This window comes from Perissodus microlepis, chromosome 9 (assembly GCF_051167445.1).
Source record: "Perissodus microlepis isolate ML-2025 ecotype Zambia chromosome 9, ASM5116744v1, whole genome shotgun sequence".
In the NCBI taxonomy this organism is placed as follows: domain Eukaryota; kingdom Metazoa; phylum Chordata; class Actinopteri; order Cichliformes; family Cichlidae; genus Perissodus; species Perissodus microlepis.
Genome location: NC_140469.1, coordinates 11,543,087 through 11,566,439, shown reverse-complemented (window position 1 = coordinate 11,566,439; position 23,353 = coordinate 11,543,087). Strand labels below are relative to the sequence as shown.

General features: G+C 39.6%; 2 protein-coding genes across 4 annotated transcripts; one reads left to right on the top strand and one right to left on the bottom strand.

Moving 5' to 3' along the window:
* The first annotated feature begins 11,159 nt into the window (after window positions 1-11,159).
* On the top strand, window positions 11,160-14,608 carry LOC146380139 (uncharacterized). 3 transcript variants are annotated; one of them, XM_084940362.1, is made up of 3 exons: window positions 11,160-11,258; window positions 12,330-12,926; window positions 13,780-14,608. In XM_084940362.1, the coding sequence occupies exons 1-3, from the start codon at window positions 11,241-11,243 to the stop codon at window positions 14,467-14,469; spliced, it is 1,305 nt and encodes a 434-aa protein (XP_084796488.1). In that variant the 5' UTR covers window positions 11,160-11,240; the 3' UTR covers window positions 14,470-14,608. The 3 variants fall into 3 exon arrangements, with proteins under 3 accessions (XP_084796488.1, XP_084796487.1, XP_084796486.1); XM_084940361.1 differs by lacking the exon at window positions 11,160-11,258 and having other exon boundaries at window positions 12,200-12,926; window positions 13,783-14,608; XM_084940360.1 differs by lacking the exon at window positions 11,160-11,258 and having other exon boundaries at window positions 12,200-12,926.
* A 6,074-nt stretch (window positions 14,609-20,682) lies between these two features.
* On the bottom strand, window positions 20,683-22,364 carry LOC146380138 (uncharacterized). The gene is made up of 5 exons (XM_084939933.1): window positions 22,289-22,364; window positions 21,620-21,733; window positions 21,249-21,317; window positions 20,964-21,166; window positions 20,683-20,881 (listed from the first exon to the last, which is right to left on the bottom strand). The coding sequence occupies exons 1-5, from the start codon at window positions 22,340-22,342 to the stop codon at window positions 20,683-20,685; spliced, it is 639 nt and encodes a 212-aa protein (XP_084796059.1). The 5' UTR covers window positions 22,343-22,364.
* Window positions 22,365-23,353: the final 989 nt, after the last annotated feature.

Sequence of the window (23,353 nt, the reverse complement as noted above, 5' to 3'; positions counted from 1 at the left end):
GTGATGAACGAAAGCAAATAAATTAAACAAACTTCATCCTTCATGCTGATAGGAAGGCAGCAGAGACTAAAAATAACCACTCATTGAAAGCAAACTATACAGAAGACCATCTCTGAGAGCACAACATATCAGAACGTGGAGCACATGGGCTAGAAGCAGCAGAAGACCACACTGGCTACCACTATTGTCAGCTAAGAACAGCAAACTGAGGAAACAGACTCACAAATATTAGACAATAAGAGATTGGAGAAATGTTTCCTGGTCTGAAGAGTGTCCATTTCTGCTGTGACATTCTGGGTCAGAGGCTAAACACAAGATTTCATGACTTCCAAAGTGAAAAAAGCATGCACTTTTTAACATCCTATCAAATATTGTAGATTATGATGTTAAAGAGTAAGTGTAAAGTATGCGCGTTAGTCCCCATAGGGAAATAGTTCCTCTGCATTTAACCCATTCACCCAGTGGGCAGCCACCAATGCAGCGCCCGGGGAGCAGTGTGTAGGGACGGTACCTTGCTCAGGGGTACCTCAGGGTAGCCGTTCAGTGGAGTCGAACCCCCGACCTTCTGATCATGGGGCCGCCACTCTACCTACTGAGCTATTCCTGCCCGTTAGAGTCTCAATGAAAGAAAAACAAAATATGCAGCCAGTATTTAATCCTAGAAATGTCGTTGGAAGAAAATGGATGGCACTGACTGAAACATTTACAACATATAAAAAGTTGACTTTATCAGTCTCCTACTCGAGCCTTCATCTGCCCCACTTACTCTGGGGGGAAAGCAAAAAAGGCGTACATTACATGTTAGTTCTTGCTTTACTTTTCTTTTTACTTTAAATGATGCAGAGGTTTGCTGACTCTTACCAAAACAGTCTACAATCTACAAGAACTAAAACAGTATAAAACATGCATCTAGCTTCCATGTTGAAAACTGCAAATGAGGTGGAAGTGTTTGAAATCTTTGTGAAAACCACCAGCATGTGGTTTGGCAAGACCAAGGTGGAAGAAATCCTCATCTGAAGCTTTGCTGAACATAAGGATTTCTCTCAGGTCATCATGATTTGGTCTTTATCCTGATCAAGTTCTAAATGTTGTGGGACAAAGATTTGTTTCTTGCTTTATAAATTATGTGTAGAGTTCTGTGGTCAACCAAGTCTTTAAATTTAAGAGTATTTAATAAAAACGCTAAAAAGTAGATTTGGTGGTTCTGTTGAAGTGGTTTTATTTATGATCCTAAGACTGTTATTTATCATCAGTTTATTAATGATAGAATTTGTACAACTCCCAAACAGTTTGGGTTTTGTTTTGCTCAGATTCAGTGTTAATTGATTATAAGTCTTCAATTTTTTAAATTCATTTTCTAGTTCATTCAGAAGTTGCTCCAAGTTACTTCCACAATAACGTTGTGTCATCTGCAAACAATATGACTTCTGTGTCTTTGCAGTTACTTCAAATTAAGACATGTCAACACAAACACCTTTACCCACATTTATCTCTCATGGTCCTGGTGCCATCTGTCTGCATTGACTTGATAATTAATCAGAGGTAGCAGGGTGTGATACAGGAACTCTAAAAGACACATTAGCGTAAATTTAAGGAATGTGGTGAATTTTCGGCCCTTTATTTTTCATCATTGGATTAAAAAAAATTGAATTCAATCGACTCTGGCTATTGTAAATACATTTTAGTCTATCCAAAAATATTAAGAGGTCAAGTCATGAAAATGTGTTTTATTTCATTTTGTTGTATCTTCCAGTATTTGTAAAAAATAATGAACATGAAGAATATTGTCTGCCCGGTGTTTGAGAAACTGTAAATAAAATATATGTTTCACCAGTTCAAAACTTTCTACATGTCTCAAATCCTTCTGTCAGAGACCTTAGACGTCTGTCTTTCCATGTGAACTTGAGCTACAATCCTCTATATTCACAATCAGAGTATGAGACCCCGTGTCAAGCTCGTATTGTCAGTCTACGTCTCACTAATACTCCTAATTTATTTATTTTTTTACAAATAACCGCTGCACATGTAAGATAATTCCACAGATACATAAACCAGCAATCATCTGGTAGAGAGAGAGAGTATGGGTGTGTTTCTTTGTCACAATTGTACTTGATGATGAGGGTGCGAAGCTCCAATAACGGCCCCCAGGAGCCAGAGGCAGACACAGATGGATCCAGAAGAACCGGGCCATCCAGCACCTCCAAGAGTAACAAAGACCTGAGGCCACACATCTCAGCGACATCCACCCGTCCATCCCAGCAGGAGAAGCTCCAGATGGGGCTCCCACAGATGAAGATGAGAATCCTGCATGAGTTTGTCTGAAAAGTACTTTGTGCAGGGGTCTGGGTCTGTCTGAGAGGTTTCCCTCCTCCTCACTGAGTTTGTTTTGCTGCTCTTTCTGGGAAAAAATAAAAACGTCCCTTTGTCGTCTCTTTTTCTTTATAAACTGGTGGTGTTGCCACAGTAGAGTGAGTTCTGGAGGGTCCATTGACGTCCAGTCGCAAAATTGCCCACAGCATGATGATAGGAGGCCTGATAATTTGGACCATTTGTGATCATCTCTAGGTGCTGGGTATACGACTCCCTGAGTGGGGGCTGTCCCTCTCCCTGAAACTGAACCACAGATACACTGTCAGTAAAACCAGAATACTTCTTTTAAATTATTGACGTTACATTTCATTAAATACAATCAATTCCCCAGATAATGACAGAAGCAGAAACAGGGCTTTTTAATAATAGGAGATACTTACATGAAGTGGGACGCCCTGATTCACATGCTGAGGATGTGACCTCCTCCTAAAGTTACTTCGTCTGTTTTGAAACCAAGTTTTTACCTAAAGATGGAAGAAAACAGAAAACATTTCATGAGTACAATGGACCCGAAATTCAATTTCTTAGATTCTAACAAGTTGAAAAACACTCACCTGTTTGTAGGTCAGTCTTGTCATCTCTGCCAGCTGTTTCATCTCTCTTGGCTCATAGTAATGTTTTGCATTAAAGTGATGGACAAGAATATTCAACTGTCTCTCTGTGAACACCACCCGGGCCTTTCCTTTAGGTTTCTCTGGAGCAGTGCTGGGATGGTGCAGAGTGGCAGTGATGTCGCCATCCTGGCTTCTTGGGACAGCAAAATCTTGTTTCTGCTCTGAGACTGAACTGGAAACAGCCTCAGAGGTATCAGTAGTTTTGTTGGTCATCTCCATTTGTAGAGCAGTCTCCGCCCATGTAGCGAGTTCTTCCAAGGAAAGACTCCCATCAGGACCGCTGCCTGACCTCCACGAGTCTGTCAGGGTAAAGAGACAAGAGGACAAGTAAGCACAAGTCTATATGGTCCACATGGGTCAGTTGCTGATATGTTTTGGCACAACTGACTTTGTAACAGAAAAAATAAACAAAGGTTCAATTGATGAGTCTTAAATCCCAAAAGGTCTCAAACTGAAGAAGTCATGAAACATTTCTTCCATTGAAAACATTACATCCAGGTGAACTGAATCAACCTTCAGGGATTTACTTACCTGATGACTGAGCATCAACACAATGAATCTTAAACACAAAAGTTTCCCACAAAGTAGAAAAAAAAGAAGTCGGATATTTGTAGATTCTTTAAAACCAAAAAGGATTTAAAGTGGACTCTGATCAGCTGTGGCGGGAGAAATGGTGACTTCTGCTATCAGGACTTACAACACAGAGTGAAAGAAAGTTTTTGCAAGTTGTCTTAGAGGTTAGCCAACTCTATTCATATCAGCTAACCAGTCAACAATGCTGAGTACATACCTGGAGAAAAGTGCATCCCATAATCTTCCATCTTTGAAATCCCAGTGATTAAAACAGGAAAGCTGGAATAAGTATCTCTGCTGAAAGAGCTCCAAACCAAGCAGGATAGTGCTATGTGTCGTAAGACTGACTTAAGAGCAATTGTCCTGGCCTTTTAAGGAGGCTTGTGGGTGTGGGCAGGAATGTGGGGGGTTGAGCTTCTTCTTTTGTGAGTCTTTTTACAAGCAGTCAGGCAGTTTCTACCAACTGGCATCATTTACATTTCTTTAAAATGCTGTTTCTCAGGTCTGAAAAAAGAAAGTACAGTTAGAAAGCAGCCATACAAATGAGCTTTACCAAATCCTTTCAGCTCACACTTTATAAAATATGAAACACTTAATGCCTAAAATTATTTTATCATTTTAATCACTGATACTTCAAGAAATGACAAAGTATGATCTCCAACCTGGGTACAGAATATCTACTCAAGCGGGCTTGAAGTGTGGGGTGAGGGGCTGATGACTCCTTGTAAATAAGTCTCTACAGTAAATTGGAACAAGATGGACTTGATGTATTTCTCAGAGTAACAAAGGTTTTCCTCAGCTGCAAAGTTTTTAGAAATCATGCCTGACTCAAATGGAAATCCACAAACTTTTATTAACATTTTAATGTAGGAACTGTTTTCTTTCTACCGAACTACACCCACCAGCTGTTTCAGAGTGCAGGAGGAAGCACACATCAGCCTGTGATGAGAGACTTGAGCTCAAAACAGGTCAAACTCTTCCTTTTGTTGGTGGGTGTGACATGACACAGTGAGATTTCTGAGTCTTTTTTAACAGTATTTAACAGAAGCAGTATTTCATTCTACCAGTGTCCTCATTGGAGGAAAAGTCATTGCAGATAAATGCGTTGCTGACTTTGAAAGAGTTATAACAACATATGTTCGAAGTGGACTTTATCAGTCAGCTACACATGGAGTCCTCTACCACACCACCCTCAGAAAACCACACTGATTCCTCTTCAGCCTCCTTTAATTGACCTAAACTGCCACACTGTTTTCACACATAAACATGTTAAAACTGCTCACAAGAATTATTTTGGTGAGGACATCACTGGCTCCCTCACTGGTGTGCTCATGTTTGAGCAGCACTTAGCAGCTAATTACTGAAATGAACTCACTCCATGTTTGCATCAATTAACACAGTATTAGATCACCCAAAGAACTTTCCACTCACATCGAGCATTTTTGCAAATGCATCCTCACGTTAATTTGACCTGCAGGCGTTCAGTTGCACCTCTGTGTAAACCCCCACAGCAGCTTGTTGAGGTCAAAACAAGGTTTTCACACTCGGACAAACCATTAAAAAATCTGACACTGAATATCACGATGACCGCTGACCACTCGTTTTGTCTTTATTAAAGGAAAAAGTTTTAAAGTGACAACTGAAATTAAATAAATTAAACTAACTCTGCATCTTTATTCATGTGTTTGAAATACATGATGGACTATATGATGTGAAAAATTCTCATTTTGTAAAGAAAACCAAAACTGATGAGTTGCTGACTATGAGCTGCAGCTGGTGTAAATCATGATTTTTATGGATATTTCTCACTGGTGAGTTGAGAACAGTTTAGCTTGTTCTGCTTTCATGTCAACTAGATCTGTGTTAGATGATTTTTATTTAACTTCCTGCTCTGGTTGTTTCAGACAAGCAACCAGTTTGATCTTTGAACCTATGTTTAATTTACTTTCTATTATCAGAAGATTTGTGCACATAGTTTATAATTTCAAATGTATCAGAGCAAATACAGCTGCTCTTTAAATATATTTTGCATGAAACCTGCATTATTTCAGTGAGTATTGAAACCTGATATGTATAAAAATGTTTTAAAATAAGCCAAATTATACCAATATTACATAAAAATAATGACTTACACCTCTAATTTAGATATTTGTGATCATGTGGAGAACATTACTGAGTTTATAAGGTAGCAAATGGTAGTTTCACCTCTACATTGTAAAAGTGTGAGAAGTGAAATTAAAACACCCACATAAGCCAAGGTCGACAAAAGCAAGGCTAACGATCCACATCAACGCCCGTCATAAACCCACAGACACATGCATCTGGCCTCCTCTGGCTCATTCAGAATTAGAGACGCACCCAGTTCAGCCAGTGACCACTAAACATACGCTAATGTATCGTTTAGAGTTCCTGTATCACACCCTGCTACCTCTGATTAATTATCAAGTCAATGCAGACAGTTGGCACCAGGGCCATGAGAGATAAATGAGGGTAAAGGTGTTTGTGTTAACATGTCTTGATTTGAAGTAATTTCAAAGACACAGAAGTCATAGTGTTTGCAGATGATACAAAGTTATTGTGGAGGTAACAACTTATGAAAGAACTGAAAAAAAGAATCTAAAAAATTGAACACTTGTTTTTTCTATAACCAATTAACACTGAATCTGAGCAAAACAAAACTCAAACTGTTTGGGAGTCGTACAAATTCTACCATTAAAAAACTGATGACAATTAACAGAATTAAAATAAAGTATCGCAAATAAAACTTATTGGGGTGATAATACATCACAAACTATTGTGGATACTCCACATTATGAATATATCAGTCACCTATAAAACACACACCCATGTTTTGAGCAAAAAAGAGTAATAAGGTTCCTAAATAAAACCACTTCAAAGGAATCACCAAATCCACTTTTTAGCCTTTTTATTAAATACTCTTAAATGTAAAGACTTGGTTGACCTCAGAACTCTACACATAATTTATAAAGCAAGAAACAAATCTTTGACCCAAAAGATTTAGAACTTGATCAGAACAAGACCTGAAAGGAATCCTTATGTTCAGCAAGCTGGTAGTAAGGACTAATGTAACATATCAAGTCTTTTTGACGTTGATAAATGGATGTGCTTTAAAAAGTCATGAAAAATGACTTAAACCCCCAAATTCTTGCCCACCTCCACAAAACTCTTCACAAGCTGACTCAGGAGTATTGTTCTTAAGTTACTCTAATGATGTTACTGGAGTTAAACACAGCTCTGGTTTACAATATGTGTAATAATTGATTATTAAACAGAATTGTTTGTGATTCTGTCATTATCTGGAGAATTGATTGTACTTAATGAAATGTAATGTCAATAATTTAAAAGGAGAAGTTTTCTGTTTTTACTGACAGTCCACCTGTCTGTGATTCAGTTTCAGGGAGCGGTACACTCAGCACCTGGAGATGAACTTAATCAGAAATGGTTCAAATTATCAGGCCCACTATCCTCATGCTGTGGGTAACTTTGCACCTGGACCTCAATGGACGTAAAGAACTCTGTGCTTCACAACACAAGTTTTGAAGGAGCAAGTGGAGAGCCTTACCAAAAGCTAATGTTCATTTAATCATAAATGTTATTATAATTAGTTTTACTGTTCTTGTCTTCGTGTAACTCAAGTTAACAGAGTCTCAGATTTGATCTCTTTCAGTCAATTTAAGGAATGTGGTGAATTTTCGGCCCTTTAGGGTGCGAAGCTGCAATAACGGCCCCCAGGAGCCAGAGGCAGACACAGATGGATCCAGAAGAACCGGGCCATCCAGCACCTCCAAGAGTAACAAAGACCTGAGGCCACACATCTCAGCGACATCCACCCGTCCATCCCAGCAGGAGAAGCTCCAGATGGGGCTCCCACAGATGAAGATGAGAATCCCGCATGAGTTTGTCTGAAAAGTACTTTGTGCAGGGGTCTGGGTCTGTCTGAGAGGTTTCCCTCCTCCTCACTGAGTTTGTTTTGCTGCTCTTTCTGGGAAAAAATAAAAACGTCCCTTTGTCGTCTCTTTTTCTTTATAAACTGGTGGTGTTGCCACAGTAGAGTATCTCTCGGTTTGTGAGCTCATCTAAAGGTAACCACTGAGCAAACTTTAATGTGAGTTCAGTTAATCTTGAGTTTAGCTCCTGAATGAGGTCTTCTGCTGCTCTCCTCGGTGTCTGTTAACAGATTAATTTGAACACGTTGAGAGAAAAGTGAGAGAGTGTTTGGAGAAAAACACCAACTAATCATTAGCTCAACACGCTGGGAGAAGTTGAGTGTTTGCTCGCAGAAAGTTGGACAATAAACTTTATCTTCCAGCTGCTGTGGATGAACACATCAGTGGAATTCAATTGTTAATTAATCAATTGATTATATTCATATCTGTGATTCCCAAAGAGAATAAGGACATAACAGGATGTGGGGAATATAGACCAACGTGAAATTGAAAACTATTGTGCTGATGAAAAGAAGCATAACATTTGGTTAGTTTGGGGTCAAAACAAATGAAAGAAAAAAATATTTTCTCCCAAAAGTTTGTTGGAGAATTCTTATTGTAAAAAGTGACAGTTATACAAACTGTAAAGGAGAATTAATTGGATGAGATTTTTGGAAAGTTCTTATCAAATCAATTAGTTGCCTCCACAAAGCAGGTGCAGACTTATTGTTAAAGAGTTGAATGTGGTTCAAATGGCACCTGACCTAGAAATATGTAAGATCTAATGTTCATAGAGTTTATATAACACCACATGGGCTCGTCCGGGAGTTGAACCCGGGACCTCTCACACCTGAAGCGAGAATTATTCCCGTAGACCAAAATGCAACACGGGAGAAGAATGCATGAAAGATTGTGTTGAAAGCTGACTGAATGTCCTGCAGCTGTATGTGAGGCATTCAGGGAACACTGCTCATTTAGAAATCTGTTTCAAAAGTGTTACAAATGCACACAGTATGATCCACAAGTGCAAACTAAGATTTTAAAAAGTCTTCATCTTCAGTGAATGTTGTGTAACTTTGGAGGACTCACAAGCGTGCGCTTCAATCCGAACACAAAAACAAAACAATGTGACCACACGTAAAACTGTTTGACAAATTCCATAAAACATTCACGCTCCAGTGGATGCATCAGAAAGCAACTTGGAATTAGTATCTTGGCCAAGGATATGTGGCTTGCAGACTGGAGCAGCCAGGGATCAAACCACAAAGCTTCTGATCAGAAGGTGACTTGTGCTAAATCTTGAGCAACAGCCACACTGGGATGAGCCAGTTTAGACATCCAAGATAAAATGTCACATTGGTTAATTACAGAGTTAGGGATTGTTACATGGAAGACAAAAGAAATGTTCCTGTCTCGTGTGTCTTTGTTATTCAGAGATTTCATGGCTTCATGGTGCAGATGAATGACTTTTTGCACCAACCAGGCCGAGTTTATCTGCAAAGCAACACAAGTTATTGTGAGGTTCATCAATCAACCAGTAAAAGATTTAACCTCATTCAGTGGGAACAAGTATCTATCTATACTTCTCCTATGAAAAACCTTCTAAAGCTGTCTATAATTTTACCTCCAAAGTTCATCAGCAAACAGTTTGAATGCCTGTAATTATCAGGTTGTACTCAAACCCATTAATTAAACCTGAAAACTGTGCTGTGGCTCAATACCCAAGTACCCTCCTGGGAAATTATGGCTAATGTCACACTTGGATCTGATGATAGAGAAGTGAGTCAGTGTAACCTTTATTAAATCAGGAAAAACAACACATTCTTATATGCTGTGGCGGCCTGCAGAAAGCAAAACCTCTTAAAGAAATGGAGCTAATGGTAAGCTGAAGACATCTGATGTTTATGTTAATGAATAAAACACACTGAAACATTTTGTCGTAGTTTTTATTGTTTATTAAAATACTTTTAAATCTCTAGTTTTAGCTCACAAAGAGTGAGACTCAATTAGTTTTTTTCTTTCATGAGAAACAGTTTAAGCCATAAAAAAGGAATGATGACATTTAGGATATTAACCATCTAGTCCAGCAGGTGGCGGTAATGCACCTTAAAACTTTAACCGCCAAAGAAAAACCCAAAAGAAGAAGAAGAAGCCACACAGTTCCCGCTTGATTGCGTTTGTGTTTTAGTTTATTGTTCTGGCTCATCTAAAGAGAAGCACTAAGGTAACTTTGATGTGAGTTCAGTCAATCTTGAGTTTAGCTCCTGAGTGGAGTTTTCTGTTGCTCTCCTCGGTCTCTGTTGTCAGTTATTTGTGAACCCTGTGAAAGAAAAAGCCTCTACATCAAGTCAAGCTGCTATAAACTAATTTACAAGAAAATATCAACAAATGCTAATGAAACACAGAGAAGAAAACAGTGGTAATATTAGAAAAAATCTTTAAAATGAGCTAAGCTTCTATTATTTTTTGGTTTGTTACTAAGCGCTAGTTAGCATCTCTGTGGCACCTGCACAGTTTTTGAATGCAGCTAGCTAACCAAGCTAGCTAGCGCCACCCTTCATCCATTTAAGGTAACTTAAATTCCGACATGTTGGCATTAAAAGCGCTATAATAAAATACATTTATGAGAAATATAAAAATAAATGTATTCCAGGCTTAAACACAGCTGTCTTTGTCTTATCAGTGCAAAGTTGTGTCAGCCCACAGGGCATTTGACTGTAAAAACTGGCCTCATTGTGAGAGGCCTGTTATTAGAATCATTTCAAAGATTATTTGATATATACTGATCAGTATTCAGCGAGTGAGTCTGCTTAACTGTTAGCAAAATAATAATGATAGGCCAGAGATACCAGAGATGCATTTTTAAAACAAATACAGCCTCGGCCCCTAAGAGGGGATCTGTGCTCTAATTTTATCACATTTAAAAGTACTGCTGATTTTTTTAAGCTCCATAATTTTTTGGAGGGTGAGATAATTTTCATGTTTGCAAACAAAACTGAAATGGAGGAACAAAGATAAATAGAATAGAATACAATAGAATAGTTTTTTTTATTTTCATTGTACATATTTAACTAAATTCTGGGTGCTCCATACCAACTGTGCTTGGAAAACATTATAAATAGTAAGACAGCTAGAATAAATGACAGAGAGGAGGAGTAAATACAAAGAGGAGGAAGGCACACATTAGAGGACAGGTTTCAGAATGCTTGAAAAGTAGTGCAGTGGACTTGATCCATGTATAGAATCCAACTGTGAGTGGACTGAGTGATGAGGGTTATTCAGATCATGGCTCAGATTTCTACACCCACTCAGACAGGATAATCTTGTACGGCACACCTGATCATTTCTCACGGCACACGTATGTGCCACGGCACAGTGGTTTGGAAACACTGTACTAGTTTTTGCATCTCCATTGATTGTTTTGTGTTTGTTTTTGGCCAGGGCATTCTTTAAACAGGAATTGCTCTCCTGGTACTGGTGTGCCATACTGCTAAATTTGGTATCGGTGCTCAAACCTTTTGTTTTATTTCAACCAAGTTGCCCACCCAGGGAAGCTAGATATTTGTTCTTTGTGTTCTCAAATGAACATATGAGACACTTTGACTCTTCAGTGCAGTGTGGGGTCTAACAAAGATCTGTTTTGTGTCCCAGCTGATCAGCAGGAGGAGAAGAGTCTGACGGAGCAGCAGAGAAACAACAACTACTTGGACTCAGCTCAGCCACTGCAGAGAAAACAATGAGCTCAACACAGAAGGTGGCAGAAACTAGTGTCAAGAAATACTCCATTAAAAGCTGAAGTACCGATATATGTTTTATGCTAAACTAACTGAACCTTGTGCTATATTAATGTAATGTAATAATAATGTAATAATACAATGCAGTAAACAGTAAACTTACCTGCTTATCCTGCACTAACCTGCAGAGGATTTTTACAGCAGTCTTTAAATCACACTGTGAGACAAAATGCACATAAAGAGTTTTGTGTTTGCTGATGTTTGTTGAGCTGATAGAAACGCTGCATTTGACATTACCTGCCACATAAAAAATATTACTCCATTTTTTCTTTGTTGTCTTTGTATTGCTAGATGTTGAAATACCGCGACTGCACCTTATCAGCACCTGCAGTCGTTCAGGTTTTGTGCCAAAAAACATAAACACCGGCCCAATTTAACCCCTGACTAAAGCACACAGTTTTGCCTCTTTCATCTCTCATGATTAGTACATGATCATGATTGGATTTCACATGTTACTGTTTAGGCTCAAATCGATTTGATCTTTGATACCTGCAGTGATGAAATAACTCCCCTCAAATGCCTTAAACCAGAAGTAACAAGCCTGTTTTGAAAATGTAAGGAGTAGAAAAGTAGAGAGTAAAAGTAAAAAAAAAACCCTCAGGTTACAATCAGACTCTGATATCATCCTTCACTGAACCAAGCTAGTAACTGTTACATTTGATTCATTATCATTGAATAAATTAGACAATTACAGAAATATATAATAAGAATCAGTAAAAGGAAATATAAAAAAAGTACGGACCTGGTAAACATTTATTACTATTCTGAGTGTGTTAGCATTAATATTTGTGTACAAGCAGGAGGGATGGGCATGATTTTAGAGTGTTTACAGTCATTAATTATGTTTAACACCAGGTTGGATGTAATGTGTTACTACTACCAGTAGGTGGGGATAAGAGACCTTTAAGGTGTTTGGTGCCACACTCCACCTTCAGGTTTAAAACTAGTGTTAATGGAGGGAGTTTGAAGCTTCAGTTTGTTCAATGAATGCATTTCACTCACTGCCTCTGTTTGTATCTCTGTCACTGCAGGACCAACATGGACTGAGAAGTCAGCGCTCTCAGGAGGCCGACAAACCTCACAGAAGAAAGAGAGAGAAAAAATACACCTGTGACGAGTGTGGGAATGGTTTTACTTTGAAGTCTAAACTAAAACAACATCAGCTCATCCACACTGGAGAGAGACCGTTCCGCTGTGACTTGTGTGGAAAGTCCTTTCCCTGGAAGAAAGCCCTAAAAAGACACCAAGTCATCCACAGTGGAGTTAAAGCGTACAGCTGTGATCAGTGCGGCAGAGCTTTTACTCGAAGTAGCCACTTACAGAGTCATCTAGTTACCCACTCTGGAATTAAGGCATACAGCTGTGACATCTGTGGAAAAACCTTCAGCCAGCTACGGAGCCGAAATATACACCTACGCATTCACACCGGAGAAGATGTGTACTGGTGTGATCAGTGTGGCAAATACTTTACAACAGATGCACACTTACAATGCCACATGTTTACCCACACTGAGGAGAAACCTTATCAATGTGACCTGTGTGAGAAGACTTTTAAAACTCCACAGTACCTGAGACAACACCAACAGATCCACACCAGAAAGAGACTCTACAAGTGCAGTTACTGTGAGGTATGTATTTTTATTTTTATCTTGTAAGTTCAGTCTGACTGTTTGGAACAAGTCTGCTCATTAAATTGTGTTAGCATGTTAGCACTTCTACTGCACCGAAGAGTAGCTCTGAGCCATTATTCAAGTTTTAATTTCAGTTATAATTTTTTTCACACAATCATAAGAAAAACTAAAAGTTCTGAAAACTGATATGATGCTGTTATTGTATCTTCAGGCAGCTTCGTGGTATATCATGGTGTTATTATTTCTGTATAAATGGCCTTTGGTTTACACCAGCGTATTCCTCTGTCAGGTGTACATGGAATAATAATAATAAAACTTAAATTAAGTGCAAAGCCAAACCATTCAGTAATCTTCTCATATGGTTAACAAAGTTGTATCGTTACGTAATGTTTCGTAGTATTGTAGCTGTAGTATCATTGCTTTCATATAGCTTTAGTACTTTTAGTGTTAAAATACCCATTTAATGCTATAATTGCAGTGTCATTGGGGGTAATAGTGTTTTTTGTGTCCCAGTCAGCTGAGTGTTATAACTGCACAACTACAGTGTTATTAATGCAGTATTAAATTAGTATTATTGCAGTGTTACAGTAGTTTAGCACTATGTGGATACCCTAAAAACATCAGTGTTTTAGTACTTAAGTTTAAGTCAGATGTTACTATAATATTAAATAAGTATTACTGTAGTATTATGGTGGTAGTATTGTAGTTATTGTAGCCCAGTAAACTGAGTGTGTTAATTGAAACAATTAAAATATGATTGGACGTCTGCAGAGATGCTCTTTATTTCAGGCCACGTTCAGGATAAAAGTGTTGAAGGACTGACTTACACTGTCTTTGTGTCTTTGTTTAGAAGCAGAGCGACACAGATGGATCCACTTCTCAACCCTGTCATCGCTGTGGTGGTGGGAAAGACTTTCGTTGTGACATCTGTGGAAAAACTTTCAGTCAGCAAGCCGGCCTAAAAATACATCAACGTAAACACACTGGAGACAAACTGAAATACTGCAAAGAATGTGGGAGAAGCTTCCCCACATCAACTGAGTTAAAACAACACGAACTCTGTCACAGTGGTGTCAAAAAGCACCTCTGTGATCAGTGTGGGTCATCCTTCACCACTGCAAGTAACCTTAAAAAACACAAACGAGTCCACACAGGAGAGAAACCATACAAGTGCAGACACTGTGACAAAAGCGTCTCACGTTCAGATAATTGTAACGAGCATGAACGTACACACATGGAAGGAAACTACAGCTGTGAGCAGTGTGACAAGAGCTTCAAAAATCTCAGTTCATACTCTGCACACAAACGATCCCACGTTACTAATAAACTCTTTCACTGTTACCAATGTGCCAAAACATTCACTTCATTATCTGCTCTGTGCAAACATCAGCGTGATCACGCAGGGCTGAAATCGTTCCCATCACAGGATCAGAGTGAATCTGAAGAGAGAGAAACATCCTCTTCTGGTTTCAGGGCCCAACTTAAAACCCTTGAGATCAGGCTCCACAGAGTTCAGATAGACTCTGCTGTAAAGATCTAATGAGGCAGCTATGAATGAAAATGTTCCCGTAGTTCCATTTTAATCTTTGTAAACTGTTCTTCTGTAGTGTTTGTGTTCAGTGGTTACCTTTTTTTTCAGTGATTTCCGTTTTCTTTCTCAAAAGTTCAATGAAAAATCAGTTCCCTGTTCTTAAGTTTTTATTGAATTTATTTTGTTAAATAAAGTTAAATGAAGTTAAAAAATGTTAAATAAAGAAAAAGTTTAATGACAAAGATTTTGAGCCATGATGTCATTTCCTGTATTTCAGAGTAAAGACTGAAGTGACAAATGGAAACATAGTAAATTCTGATCAGGTCAAGAGGTCACACGAAAAGTGGTTATCAGGTTATTAAGTTATTAAGTCAACTCAGGGTTTCCAAATCTACCTATGATGTAGTTAGACTGGGTGTTGGTGTTGCAGCATATGACAAAACAATGAAATACTGTGTGATCGAGAGACCTTTGACCTTATCCTGCCAATACTCCTTGTAGGTGAGGATACTCCTTATTCTTTGTCAGTAAACAAACAAAAAAGGATGTTTGTCTTTTCTTTAGATCAGACACAACCTGCTTAAGTCTAATTACACTCACGTCAAAGTTAATACAAAAGCAATTCTTTGACGTATTAAAAGTCTAAAGCTTACATGTATCAAGTTTAGTCTTTAGAAAAAGTGACCTGTGAACAGCCTAGAGACACCAAATAAATGAGACCCAGTGTTAGATTTTTTTACTCTACACATCATCCCTGTGTTGTGTGACATTAGTACGCCATCTTCTTTACCTTAGCTTCCTCCTGCGTAAGTACAGAAGAACGGCATTTCAGAAGAGAGTCATCTTCAAGCTGTGCAACAATAAATTCCTCTCTAGAAGCGGGCAGTTTTATGTCTGCATTAGGAAGGGAAAACATCTTTCTAGACTCATCATTAAGCATAGCTTCTGGTCTAACACTATCGGGTGCTTCTTTCATAACGAGGAAAGAGTCAGACAAATCAAAGTCATTCTTCTTGGATTGAGATCTAGTTACCACACAAGCAGGAAAAATGTTAGCATATTCTTGCTGTTTAACTTCTAAGCGTGTTTCAGGCTTATCCAGCATCTCAGGCACAGGCATCACTTTTCCACCTGCTAAATCATTCCCGAGGATGAAATCAACCCCTTTTATGGGCAGCGAGGGGAGGACAGCGACCTTACCAACTCCACTAAAAACAGGAAGTGAGCATTGTGCAAAGGTGCAGACACAAAAGTCATTCCGATACCCTGGACCACAACACTTGACTGACAGGATGACTCAACAGACAAAGGCAAAATACCCTCTCGAATGATAGACTGCAAACCACCCGTGTCTCTCAGTATTGTTACAGACTGGTCGTCAACAGTATCACCTGTTAAAGAAACACAACCCTGTGTGATAAAAGGATCTATTTCACTCTGAGATGTTTGGGTTCTGGGAGGCGACACGTTTTTAATCAAACCCACGCCCTTGGGTTGGTGGTGTGTCTTATTTTTTAGTGCAAGGCAATCAGCAATGACATGACCTTTTTTGTGGCAATAGAAGCATTCATGTACCTCACGAGAAAGAAATGGTTGCTTAGCTCTGGCTTTAGGCTGACCACAATCAGTGGTCTGCCTTTTATAACTTAAATCGGATATTATTGTTGTAAACTGCCCTAGAGCTCCCTCTAGTGGCTGCTTTGTAATATGGGTTCGGTTACTTTGGGAAAGAAAAAAATGAGAACGTGAAGAAGAAATAAAAGATGGCGGAAAGTGATACCGTAATGTTATTGTTCTAAGCTGATACGGACCTTAAAATGTTGTTGCCTTGGACAAGATATGTCTGTAAGTATGAGTGTCGATAAAATAATTATTATCTTTTGTTTTGTGTAAAAATGGTACGATAATTTGTACATTTGAAAGTTTTATCTTGTTAGCTTGCAGTAAGAGTGTAACAAGCTAGTTTACAATGTTAGTTAGCTAATACAGTATTTTGTACTTTCAGTTTTACGATGGTCAAAGAGAAGGCAATGGTTAGAGGCCATTCTTCAATAAATCAGCGCAAAAAGGAAAATAAGTCTGGTTTTTGGAGCATCGTTATCTCGCTGTCTAGCTGGTGAAACTAAGAGACTCAGGGCGAGGACAGCATAGTAAAAAGACATTAGCGCAGCGGGCAAAACCACGAGGAGCTATTTTCAGCACATCAGTTATGAGTCTACGGTCAGGAAAGCAATATCAACTGGATCTTCCAGAAGAGGAAGAAACACCAGACCAAAGAGAAACAAAACAAGTGCACAATGCAGAGGATATGGAGAACAAGGATAATGCAAGCAACGCAGACACACAGGCGGAGTCTAGACGCTCGCGTACATCCAAGCGTTCATCCACAAGTTCTGCAGCACTTAAAGCACGAGCAAAAGCAGAGGCTGCACGTGCACAGCTGGCGTATTCAGAAAGAGAAGCAGCTATAATGAAACAAAAAACTGAACTTGAGGCTAATTTACATGTTTTGAGCTGTCAAAAGGCTGTTGCAGTTGCAGAAGCAGAGGTTGCAGTTTATGAAGAAGAGGAGGAGGGACTCTCAAAAAGTGAACTGCGCTATCCATTGGTGGGACCACCCGCCAGTCCAAAACAACGCACAGCAGAGTATGTACAAAAACACTCAGATATTTGCCTTGAAGGATTCAAATTAAAAGTAGATCCACTTGCCTGTCACAAAGCTGCACGTGAACAATGCGAAATGGCTATGAATGCAGATATAGACAATGACGGCTCACACAGTGCTCAAAAGGCTAATGTTAAAGTGGAACTCCAAACACAACAGAGAGAGAGACTGGATTCCCCCAAACCTTATCCGTACAACACTCTTCAAACATCAACAGAGACACAGGGTGTCCAGGATATTACAAGGTACCTGACACGGAGGGAAATGTTAAGTACTGGACTTTTGCAGTTTGATGACCGCCCAGAAAACTTCTGGGCGTGGAAGGCGTCATTTCAAAGTGCTATTAAAGACTTGCATGTTACAGCTCAAGAGGAGCTAGATTTAATGGTCAAATGGCTTGGAGTTGAGTCTGGTCACCAGGCCAAAAGAATCCGATCAGTCCATGTCTTTAATCCAGCTGCAGCTCTCAACCTTGTGTGGCAAAGACTCGAGGAATGTTATGGATCTCCAGAAGTGGTAGAAAATGCACTGTTAAAAAAAGATTGAACAGTTTCCCAAACTAAACAACAGAGACCACAAACAGTTAAGAGAGCTGGGTGACGTTCTGCAGGAAATAGAATGTGCAAAAGATGGAGGATACCTACCAGGCCTCTCATATTTGGACACAGCTCGCGGAGTCAACCCCATTGTGGAAAAGTTACCATATGGACTGCAGGAAAAATGGATTGCAACAGGAGCAAAGTACAAAGAAGAACATAAAGTTGTTTTCCCCCCTTTCAGTGTCAATTCAAAGTTTGTAAGACAACAAGCCAAAATAAGAAACGACCCAAGCTTTGTCATCACACCTCCTGCCGACACAAGCTTCAAGAAGGAGAAAAGCTTCAGAGGCAGTAACAGGCAAGTGATTAGTGTACACAAAACGGACATTCCTACAGACACTAGTTCACCTCAAAATAGTTACAGCAAGCCTATAGAAAGCCCTGATGTATTGGGCATACCTTGCCCAATACATAAGAAGCCTCACCCTCTTAAAAGGTGCAAGAGTTTTAGAGCAAAGCCCATAGATGAGCGCAAGTCATTTTTAAAAGAGAACAGAATCTGTTTTAAATGCTGTGGCTCTACTCAACATTTAGCAAGGGACTGCAGGGCTCAAATAAAATGCATGGACTGTGGTAGCGACAGGCATTTAGCAGTGCTACATCCAGGTCCACCCCCTGCTCCAGCTGAGAGCTCTGGAGCTGATAAAGATGATGGCGGTGGAGACACAGGATAGTGCAAATGCCTCAGTTGTTTCCAAATGCACAGAAGTCTGTGGTGATGCAGATAGCCCACATTCATGCTCAAAAATAAGTCCTGTGTTAGTCTATCCAGAAGGCGAAAAAGAACAGGCTAGAAAGATGTATGCAGTGCTTGATGAACAAAGTAACAAGTCACTAGCTAAGTCTCAGTTTTTTGAGCTCTTTAATATTAAGACACGCTCAGAGACTTACAAGTTCAGAACATGCTCAGGACTGTCAGATAATGTTGGCAGAACAGCAGTAAACTTCATGATTGAGTCAATGGATGGTAAAGTAAAGCTCCCACTCCCAAACCTGATTGAATGTGACATGATTCCAGACGACAGGAGAGAGATTCCCTCTCCACAAGTGGCCATTAAGTTCCCACACTTACAGAAGATAGCTGAAAAAGTACCTCCTGTAGAAGAACAAGTACCTATTCTGTTGCTTTTGGGAAGAGACATTATACAGGTACACAAAGTCAGAGAGAGAATCAATGGGCCACACAATACACCTTATGCGCAGCGTTTGGATTTAGGCTGGGTTATAGTTGGAGAAGCCTGCATGGGGAAGACGCATAAGCCCCCTAGTGTGAGTGTTCTCAAAACACATATTCTTCAGAATGGCCGTGCTTCTTACCTCTGCCCATGTCCTAACACGTTTCAAATCAAAGACCAGTTAAACACCACACCTAACCCCAAAAAGGACAGGGGAAACACAAACACCAATCAACTGGGAAAAACTGTTTTTGACAGGACAAAAGATGATGACAAACCAGCACTGTCAGTAGAGGACAAAGACTTCATTGACATCATGGAGAAGGAGGTGTATCAAAATGAATGTAACAGCTGGGTGGCGCCTTTGCCATTCCGCTCTCCAAGACCAGAGCTTCCGAGTAACAGAGAGCAAGCATTCAAGCGCCTCCAATCTCTCAGAAAGACATTGGACCGGAACCCTGAAATGAAAAGACAATATATCGAATTCATTCGAAACATGCTGGACAATGACCATGCAGAAGTCGCTTCACCTTTGGACTCAAACAAAGAACACTGGTACTTGCCATCCTTCGGTGTGTACCACCCACAAAAACCTAATCAGCTGAGAGTAGTCTTTGACTCAAGTGCAGAATTTGAAGGACAGTCCCTTAACAAAGTCTTATTGAGTGGACCCGACCTAAATAACACACTACTGGGTGTCCTTATGCGTTTTAGGAAAGAGCCTGTAGCATTTTCAGCTGATGTGCAACAAATGTTTTATTGTTTTGAAGTGAGAGAGGATCATAGCACCAAAGCAATATTAGTCCCCAAACTTACCTAGTCCACTTTACTCTCACCACAACCATCAAACAAAAGAAATACAGCAGAGGCGCTTTACACATGTGGCAAACAATTCGAAGGAGGGAAGAGAGCCACGCCCAGCCACAGGTAAGTCTCCTCATCAAGGTGTGCCCTCCGGGTTTGTCCAATCAGGGTCTCTCTCCTCTAATTAGTTGGAGATCCCCAAATTGACATCAGCCTGTAATCGCGTACCTAAGGGAATGGCAAACAAAAGGAGAGGGAAAGAAAACATGCAGCCTGCAGACACGTAACAAACATATTTGGAGAAGAAAGTCAAACTATGATATCTTGTGTTACTTCATCTTATAGTGATATCTTCATCTTAAGAATGGACAGGTGTCCGTTTGTCTGTCTGCAGCAAGAAGCTGAGAAAACCTGGGCAGAAACAAGATTTTGAAAAGACTAGAATGATTCTTCAAAACGTATGTATTTTTCCCCTAACTTCTTCATTTTTTTTGCATCACTTTCAACTTTTCAACAGAAAATACCTGCTGATGTTTTTATGAGATTGACCATAAGCACAGTTTTCATTGACTGCGATAGCCAACTGTGGTAACATTTTGGGAGTAATGTAAAGGCTGGATGCACAGATGAATTGAAAGGTGAGAAGCTTTACGAGAGCTCTTTCTGAGATAAGAAGAGAGAGAGATTGCTTTACTCTGGTTACATTTAGTTTTTTTTAATTTTTTGCAAGAACTTCTAGAAGAGGATGGAGGCTGTAGTAGGAGCAAGAGGAGTTTATCCGAGTGGGCAGACAGTATTACAGTGAATGCAAAGTGTGAAGGTGGAGCTGAGGGGTGGTGCCTCAGCAATTTGTGTCCTGCAGATGATTTTGTCACTAATGAATTCATTTAAAAGTTTTATTTACAGATTATTTAAAGCTTATTTACACAGACTCAGTAACTGTTCTCATTTCTTTCACTGTTTCTCCGAGCTGTTCAGCTCAGCACTCGGGTTCTTTCGTAGTATCCACATTAAATTCAGGAGGACACTCTTCAACTCCGTAACTCACGTCCACGTGAAGGCGGCCGTCTTCATCAGTAGACATAATCATTGTGGGACGGTTCAGTCTCTCCCATAGCTTCTTCTTTATGAGGCGTCCCAGCTCCAAACTGTATGGACGGAGCTGTCCGTTCTCGTCTCTGTGAGGAACGGAAGAAACAGCAAGTTTTAAGCCATTTTTTTTGTCGGGCGGGGGACAAAAGAGGTTTGATCCACACTGACCTCAGCATATCATCGACCACTTCATGGTACACCTGCTGGTACTCTTCTACTGAGCGGTTGTGGATCTGTAGAGGGCTGTCTGGCCGAGGTGCAACAGTAGAGGGTCGAAGATTGTGGGCTGTATTTGAGACCGGAGGCAGCTCAGCATCAGGGATGGTGGCTGATGGTCTTGTGAACGTGTCGTCTGCATCTGAGGTAGAGGCCTGAGGAGTGGAAGACATATAGCTATCATTTATTTGTTATCAATTTAGCACCACTGCAGAAAGTCTAGGACAGACAGACAACCTTGGTTTTCCTCCTTTTCTGGGGAAGGATGACTGCACTTGGAGAGCGCTGGCGTTTCACTTGAGTGTGCTGTAAGTGGAAACAAGCAGTAAGAAACAAGAACATCCTTAAGAACATCCTTTAACAATCCTACAAGAGACAAATTTCCATCAGATACATTGACCACTCTCACAGGAAATGACCCTCAAAAATTGCCAAATCTTAAGATGTAAGAAGAGATTTAAAACATGAGTAGCAACAGAGCACAGCTGCAAATAAAGATTTGATGGAAAGTAAACAAGTGTTGTAAATGAATCAAACAAGCAGAGTAGCATCATTTCTAATATATTCACGTATTTTATCGTTTAACATTTGAGAATCAGATGTGTAACCTGCTCATCCTTGAAACACTGACACGGTCTACAGGCTCCAGGCTTTCTCCTCCTCTCTGATAGCCGTGCAGAGACTCTCTTTGCTGTGAGGCTGTCTTGGACTTCAGCAGCACACTGCAAAATTTCATACACATCAGAAAAAAGCCTTTCTAACACAGCATATGTAATAATGTCAGTTTTAACAAATTTCCTGCAACTAAATTGGATTTTCTGGAAGACTGAACACCACAGTGTTTTCCTGCCACCTACAGTTTACATGCAAACAGCAGTTAAGTGAAACTTTAGCTAAATACATAATATCAAGTTATAGTATCTCAGATTCACTGGGTTGACTTGTTTAAAACAATAAGATCCAACTGATTGGAAAGGTTTAATTACAACAGATGCAGAAAAACATTTATGCATGCATTTGCATTTGTTTTGAATTAGACTAAGTTTAGGCAACTTTGAGTGCTACCGATTGTGCTACCGAATGCACGTCGATTCACACTCTCAGGTAAATTGTAAATAAAGTAAATTGAGTAAATTGACCTTGAAAAGACTTCATTGGTTATATATTTACAATAAATACTGTTTTGTTTTTTAAGATATGAGAAAATCTTAAATCTAAACTTTCAGGCCTACAAAAATCTCAGAGGTGAAACACACCGAAAACAAATCAAATCTCACATTTTCCATGATGGAAGTCGCTTTCTTCTGGCTCTGGGAATTTTTAGTCCTCATCAGGATGAAAATATTCTTCAATAAAACTGATAGTTTGCTAGAAATCGCTGTGTCAAAAGTGTCAAAAAGGATCTTGAGCATCAGAATGTTTGTTTAGGTTTAAATGATGAATAGACAGAAATGAGGCATCTGCAGGGGAACCATGGCAACTGTGGAACCCTGGGTATCCATGTAGTGCACAGCTGTTTTTTGTAAACAACTTGGTGTTTTGACACATCTCACTTGTGTGACTGTCTCTGACACAGTCTGACTGCATCCTCACTCACAGTGCCTGCTTTAACTGTGCTCTCAGTCTTTCTATGAAAAGCTGACTGTATTTGTGCATGCGCTTGTAGAGCCTTAAAACAACCAGCCCAACAGAGTGTGGATTAAATAAGAAGAAAGCAAAAAGATACAGCCATGCAGAAATTAAAGGCTCTTTCTGCACATTAGCACACATTTTGAAAATGGATTAAGTTTTAATAGAGTAGAAATCAACAACAAACACATCTACAAACATCACAAAACTCCTCATCACATCTGTTGCACATCAAAAGCTCCTAATTTAATCTAGTGTCGTAGATTAGGGAGCGTTACCTAGAGGTTCATGTCACTGTACAGCATGTTTACCTTTGACTGCTCCATAATTCAGACTCTTCATTTTGTGCACATGGCACAGCAGCGGTATCTTCATTCATGAGTATATTTAGATCTGGTGACAAAGCTGCATCTTAGTGATAATTTCCCCTAGGGATCAATAAAGTATTCTGATTCTGATGGTAATAACTGGCTGCGGTTTCTTCATATTAGACAGTTTTGCTGTTATACACAGATCAATAAAGAGAAAACATTTGGAGGTCAGCATTTTCAAGATGTGGCCAGCTCCACAAAGCTGATCTCAGCACCTGAGATCAGCTTTTTAAAGCACAACTGTTTTCGGGCCTCTTTATGTTTCAAAAGTGCGAAATGCACAGAGCTCCACCTCTATGTTGACTTTTGACTTACCGTCCAGATGTTTCAAAATCAGCATGT

Excerpts from the sequence above, each read along its gene's own strand:
- LOC146380139 (XM_084940360.1), top strand. The coding sequence starts at position 12,282 with ATGAATGCATTTCACTCACTGCCTCTGTTTGTATCTCTGTCACTGCAG. Across the intron at positions 12,927-13,779 it reads ACAAGTGCAGTTACTGTGAG|AAGCAGAGCGACACAGATGG; the intron begins GTATGTATTTTT and ends GTCTTTGTTTAG.
- LOC146380138 (XM_084939933.1), bottom strand. The coding sequence starts at position 22,342 with ATGAGGACTAAAAATTCCCAGAGCCAGAAGAAAGCGACTTCCATCATG. Across the intron at positions 21,167-21,248 it reads AGAAAAGGAGGAAAACCAAG|GCCTCTACCTCAGATGCAGA; the intron begins GTTGTCTGTCTG and ends TCCACTCCTCAG. Across the intron at positions 20,882-20,963 it reads GTGGTCGATGATATGCTGAG|AGACGAGAACGGACAGCTCC; the intron begins GTCAGTGTGGAT and ends CGTTCCTCACAG.